The following is a 6,319-nucleotide window of genomic DNA, read 5'->3' as shown; positions in this document are numbered from 1 at the left end:
ATAACAGTTGCCATTGCAAGTTGCTTCAGAGGAAGGTGCAAAAAATGCCCCACGTAATGGGGAATTCTGGGATGGCCTGTTCCATAAAGGCCCTTTTCCCCTGGCCCTTAGTTGCTGGATCAAACCCTGAGGGTTTATTTCCCATCTATACTTGGGTCTTATGTAATGTAGGGTGACATTTTTCTACCCCCTCTGGGTGCGGCCATCAGGAGCATGGCTCCTCCCCATGTGGGTGGGGCCATCCCAGGGGGTGGGGCCCCCTGCCTATATCTTAACACCCCATCCCCAGCTCTGGCCATTCTCAGCCATGGTGTTCCCTGCAGCAGTGGCAGATCCCTGGCTTTGCTTGCTGCTCCTCCTGGGGGTTCCCCTCACTCTGGGGACCTCTATTGCTGGGGGGCTGCACAATGTGCCAGTTTCAGACCCAGAAGTCCAGCAGGCGGCGCAAGTAGCCGTAAAGACCTACAACGACCTCAATAATTGCATGTACTACACCCAGGGGGAGAAGGTGCTGAGCGCCCAGAGACAGGTGAGTGGATGCAGGTGTTACAGGGGGCAGGTGAGGGGAGTAAGGCTGTGGGTGCTGTGGGTGCAACCCCAAATGAGGGGTCTGGTGGGACTGGGATCCAGGGGGCAGAGTTGCAGTAAGGCTGCAGGGTGCGGATGGATGGGATCTGGTGGAGCTTGGACCTGGGGGAAGGGGATGTATAGTTGGGACCTGCAGTGGGGGGGACAATGAGGCTAGCACCTACATGTCCCGCTGCCCCAACACCACTGAAAACCCAGCCCAAGGCTTCCCCAGCTGAGCCCCCCAGGGGGAGGCCCTTTGGCTGACTTTGCCCTTTCCCCTCACTCCCTGCTCCTTACTCTGTGACACGGGGATGGGAGCTAATGCCCCAGGGCGCTGGGAGCAAGTCCCCTGATGCCTGCAAAGGGCTTTGAACCCGGATCATAGCCCCAGTGGGACAGACTGACACCACCCCACACAACTGCCTTTGCTTGGACATGGCCTAGGAGGCAGCGTGTGGCAATGGGGAGGCTCAGAGCTCAGACCCTCATATTTCCTGGTATTCAGGGGTGGGGGACAGAGCTGGGGGGTCGCGCTGGGACTCATCCCCAGGCCGGGCTCCCCAAACTCCCTTCAGGTCATGTCTGGGATCATGCTACATCTGACCATGGAGCTGGTGGAGACACTGTGCAGAAAAAGCCAAGGTGGCATTGTGGATCTTAACAAGTGCCTCCTGCCGCCCCCATCCCAGCAGAAGGTGAGAGGACGGGACTGGGCCTATTCGGGGTTCAGCTCCTGGGTTTGGGGCACCAGTTTGGTTTGCCAAGAATTGATTTTCTGTGACGATTATTTAAATCCACGTCCCCACCAGTGAGATTGGGGTGGGGGGTCCCTTCATCCCCGGCACTGGGTGGAGTCCAGAACAGGGAGGGGCTCACACTCACTGTTGCTCTGGCTGCGGGGTCTGGGGTCCGCTCTCGGCAGGGTGCTGCGTTCGAGAACATCGACAGAGCAAAGGGAAACGTTTCCGTTGGGTCTAAACCCTGTAAAACTGTATCATCATCATCATCATCCGCTCCTAACTAGCGGTGCCCGGCCCTGCCCCAATTCCACACTGCGGTGGGGGCGGGAGGCAGCTCAGCCAGAATCTATTGCGAGCCCGATTGAAACCAACCAACCTCTGCTGGCCTTGGAGAAGGCGCAGGGGGGATTTGCTTGGTGTGGCGCAGAGGGAGGTAGCCTGGAGCCCTTTGCTATTCCTGCCCTTGCTGCTTTCCCAGCCCAATCCACCTCCAATACCAGCCGGCTCTTTGTGTATCGAACTGGAGGGTAAATAGCAGGAGTTGCTGGGCACAGAATGGGAGGGAGGTTAAAACCTGACATTGCCTGAGCTGGGAGCTGATTCTGGGGCAGAGGCAAGGAACTGCTGGGCATGGCAGAGTCACAAGGATGGGGAGTGGGGAGGTCACTTACCTGAGACCCAGGGAAGCTGGGTTTTATTCCCTGCTCTGCCAGACTCCCTGTGTGAGCCTGGGCCAGTCGCTTCCTCACTCTGTGCCTTGGTTTCCCCATCTGTAGAATGGGGCTAGTAGCACTGCCCTGCCGCCCAGGGGGTGTGTGAGGATAAACACACGAAATACAGGGGTGTGGACGTACCGGACACTGAGATCAGTTAGCTTCAGATGGTTTTATGCCCCACAAATCCACAGCATCTCGCCACTGCACACACAGTAATGACTTTAGCTTCACCGCCTCCCTCCTCCCCCCGTCCTTTTTACCAGTGGGGAAACTGAGGCACGGAGACATGTGACTTGCCCATGGTCATGCTGTGCGGTTGGGGGGAAGAGGACAGCGGGGTTTTACTGGGAACCCCTCTGAGAGTCACCCCCATTCTAATGTGCTTCATTCCACCCCTAGAAAGTGCGCTGTAACTTCCAGATCTGGTCTCAGCCCTGGCTCAGGAGGACAGAGATAAACTTTCGCTGCAATTCTGGCTGTCACTGAGCCCCATGAACACAACATCTGCTCCACTAACAAAGTTTCACAGGAAACAGGCCGGCTCCGTCTTGCACTTCTTTTCTCTACTCCCCCAGCCTTATTCCCAGCACGTGGTGGGCGATCAGTGTCTTCAATCCAAACTGGGATTGGAAATCAACCAATTCCTCTGCTTCCAGACTGATTTCTAATCCCTGTTTAATGCCAAAACTGGAGCCTCTGGGCTCTTTCTGTTACCGCTGGGTCTTGGACCTGCTTCACTAGCAGCAATAAACCACTTTACTGCAGCATCTCACTATGGTCGGCTCAATGGCTGGTTATTTTTCATTGCTCCATCTGCCTCTTACCCTCCCCCCACACACTTATGTCCAAATTCCCAATTTGCTTGGCTCCAAAAAAACCGTCTCCTCCCCGCAGACACAAAAGCCTTGTCCTTCCGTGTCTCCTGTGAGGCTCTGGGCACTTCACATACTCACACAGGGGACACGGCTAGGAGCCAGTCACCGAACATTTGCAAGCATGACATACCCAGGCCATGCGTCCACTCGTGTCAATTTGCTCTGCTGTTACCCCACTGATGGGGCTCAACTGCTGTTAGCCCCCTAGTACACCCGCGCCAATGGGCACACGCTGGTGTGAACGTCCCCAGTAACTCACTGGAGTTAATCACTCCAAGGCAAGGCATTTACACTGAGGTTTGCGCCCAGTAGCCAGTCCCCAATAGTTGAGCTGCAGCAGTGATGGGATAATTTAGAGGTTGGGGGTTCATGGCCCAAAGCCGTCAGCTGTAGCTCCAACCCACTTCAAAATGTGTTAAATCTACTGGAACTCGCTTGTTCTCGTTACCCAGAGAACCATCCACTCCCTTTCTGAATCCAAGTACTTGTCCTTGGTATCTTGTAGCCATGAGTTCCCAAGGATAATGGCATGTGGGGAAAATATTAATCCTGGCCCTGTAGATTAAGGCTAGTTTAGTGGCTTCCAGTACTACCACTGATGGGTTCAAATCCCTCTGCACTGGTGGGAGGGGGAGTGAAAATTGCTGTACCTTTAAAAGCTCGAAGGGCTGGAAGCTGAACCTAGACAAAACACAGACTGGAAATAATTTTTAGTAGTGGGGGGGAATTAACCATTGGAACAACTTCCCAGGGGGTGGGGTAGATTCTCTGGCCATTTTTAAATCAAGTTTGGATTTTTGTCTGAAGTACGTGTTGTAATTCAACCAGGAATCACTTCAGGGCAGTCCTAGGGCCTGTGACACAGGAGGTCAGACTGGGTGATCACAGTGGGCCCTGCTGGCCTCACAGTCTATGGCTCTGTCAAAGCAGGCAGAGAAACAGATCTTGGAACTAACGGGGTGAGCATAGCTGAGGAGTCTAAGGGAGAGAAGTGCCCTCAATTTCGTTTCACTTCCTCCTTACCCATGGAAAGTCCACTTTAAAGCTGCAAAGCAGCACCCCTTTGTTTTGGGGGGGTCGGCGGCCCCAGACAGAAAATGCAGCTCAGGCACTGGGTTCATCATTTATTATTAGTGTAGAACACAGATCAAGGAACATCAGGCCTTCTCCTTCAGTGGCTCCTGTGAGGCTCTGGGCACTTCACATACTCACACAGGGGACAAGGCTAGGAGCCAGTCACCGAACATTTCCCCCCACCCCGCTGGGATCTGGCGTTTGCAAGCACGACATACCCAGGCCGTGCGCCCACTCGTGTCAATTTGCCCTGCTGTTACCCCACTGATGGGGCTCAACAGGTCTGAGCCCCTGGTGCAGCAGCGCCAATGGGCACGCCCTGGTGTGAACGTCCCCAGTAACTCACTGGAGTCAGTCACTCTAGGACAAGGCATTTACATTGAGGTTTGCGCCCAGTAGCCTGTCAGCAATAGTTGAGCTGCAGCAGTGATGGGATAATTTAGAGGTTGGGGGTTCATGGCCCAAAGCCGTCAGCTTTAGATCCAACCCACTTCGAAATGTGGTAAATCTCCTGGAACTCGCATGTTCTAGTTACCCACAGAACTGTCCACTCCCTTTCTGAATCCAAGTACTTGGCCTTAGGATCTTGTAGCCATGAATTCCCAAGGATAATGGCATGTGGGGAAAGTATTTCTCCTGGCCCTGTAGATTAAGGATAGCCTAGTGACTTCCAGTACTACCACTGATGGGTTCAAATCCCTCTGCACTGGTGGGAGGGGGAGTGAAAATTGCTGTACCTTTAAAAGCTCCAAGGGCTGGAAGCTGAACCTAGACAGTGGTAGTCCTGCTACAACTGCTCTGTGGCAAGCCCAGCCTGCCCTCCCTCTCCTGGTGACAAAATGAAACCAGCCCCAACGAGGGGCAGTAGCTGCATCGCCAGGAGAGCATCTCCCACTGACGAAGCGCTGTCGACACTGGCACTTTTCATTGTTACAACTTTTGTCGTTCAGGGGCTATTTTTTTCACACCCCTGAATGACAAAAGTTTTAACGAGGAAAGTGCCAATGTAGACAAGGCCTAAGTCACTTCTACATAACCCTTCTGCCGGGTGGAGCCAGCAGCAACCAGGGTGGGGTTCCAGGGCCGCCCAGAGGATTCAGGGGGCCTGGGGTCTTCGGCAGCAGGAGGCCCCCGCCGCCGAATTGCCGCCGAAGACACGGAGTGGAAGAAGCTCTGGGGGCCCAGGCCCCACGAGAGTTTTCCGGGGCCCCCGGAGCAAGTGAAGGTCCCCGCTCCGGGGGCCCCGAAAAACTCTCGTGGGGGCCCCTGCGGGGCCCGGGGCCTGGGGCAAATTGCCCCACTTGCCCCCCCCCCCCCCGTCTGGGCGGCCCTGCGGGGTTCAATATCTAGGGATTCCTTTCCATCGATCCAACACAGAACCGGCTCGAGCCTCCACCCAGGATCCTGGGATAATTACACACCACCCGTGGCCGTCTCTGAGAGGCAATACTTCCCCTCTCACAAGCACAGAGTCGGCCCTGTTTGCAAGCATGCCAGACCCAGGCCATGCGTCCACTCATGTCAGTTGGCCCTGCTGTTACCCCGTCCACACAATGAAGCAGGGTGCGGATGGATGGGATCTGGTGGAGCTTGGACCTGGGGGAAGCCACTTTTGAATTTCATTTCCTATTTGGCCAACGTGGCGAGCTGATCAGCACAAGTGACCATGCAGTCCCAGAATCGCAAAAGAGCTCCAGCATGGACCGAACGGGAAGTACTGGATCTGATCGCTGTATGGGGAGAGGAATCTGTGCTATCAGAACTCCGTTCCAAAAGACGAAATGCCCAAATATTTTAAAAAATCTCCAAGGGCATGAAGGACAGAGGCTATAACAGGGACCCGCAGCAGTGCCACGTGAAACTTAAGGAGCTCAGGCAAGCCAACCAAAGAGCCAGAGATGCAAACGGCCGCTCCGGGTCAGAGCCCCAGACATGCTGCTTCTATGATGAACTGCATGCCATTCTAGGGGGTGCCCCTACAACTACCCCACCCCTGTGCGTGGACTCTGTCAATGGATTCTCACGCAACAGGGATGCGGATTTTTGGGACGAGGAAGATGAGGAGGAGGAGGAGGTTGAAGATAGCGCACAGCAAGCAAGAGGAGAAACCGTTTTCCCCGACAGCCAGGAACTGTTTATCACCCTGGAGCCAGTACCCTCCCAACCCACCCAAGGCGGGCTCCCGGACCTTGAAGGCGGAGAAGGGACCTCTGGTGAGTGTACCTTTGTAAATATAATACATGGTTTAAAAGCAAGCGTGTTTAATGATTAATTTGCCCTGAAGACTTGGGATGCATTCGTGGCCAGTACAGCTACTGGAAAAGTCTGTTAACGTGTATGGGGA

General features: G+C 54.7%; 1 protein-coding gene across 1 annotated transcript; it reads left to right on the top strand.

Annotated features, from left to right (window-relative positions):
- The first annotated feature begins 307 nt into the window (after positions 1-307).
- LOC135881587 (cystatin-like) lies at positions 308-2,512 on the top strand. The gene is made up of 3 exons (XM_065408244.1): positions 308-529; positions 1,146-1,265; positions 2,426-2,512. Exons 1-3 carry the CDS (start codon positions 308-310, stop codon positions 2,510-2,512), a joined length of 429 nt encoding a protein of 142 aa, XP_065264316.1.
- Positions 2,513-6,319: the final 3,807 nt, after the last annotated feature.

Source organism: Emys orbicularis, chromosome 7 (genome assembly GCF_028017835.1).
Source record: "Emys orbicularis isolate rEmyOrb1 chromosome 7, rEmyOrb1.hap1, whole genome shotgun sequence".
NCBI lineage: Eukaryota > Metazoa > Chordata > Testudines > Emydidae > Emys > Emys orbicularis.
The sequence above is the reverse complement of the archived record's forward strand: the minus strand, read 5'-3'. Positions and strand labels throughout refer to the sequence as shown.

What these genes read in the sequence shown, in the direction of transcription:
- LOC135881587 (XM_065408244.1), top strand. Translation starts at nt 308, where the DNA reads ATGGTGTTCCCTGCAGCAGTGGCAGATCCCTGGCTTTGCTTGCTGCTC. An exon ending in TGCTGAGCGCCCAGAGACAG is followed by an intron (nt 530 to 1,145) that starts GTGAGTGGATGC and finishes AACTCCCTTCAG; the next exon opens with GTCATGTCTGGGATCATGCT. An exon ending in CGCCCCCATCCCAGCAGAAG is followed by an intron (nt 1,266 to 2,425) that starts GTGAGAGGACGG and finishes TTCCACCCCTAG; the next exon opens with AAAGTGCGCTGTAACTTCCA.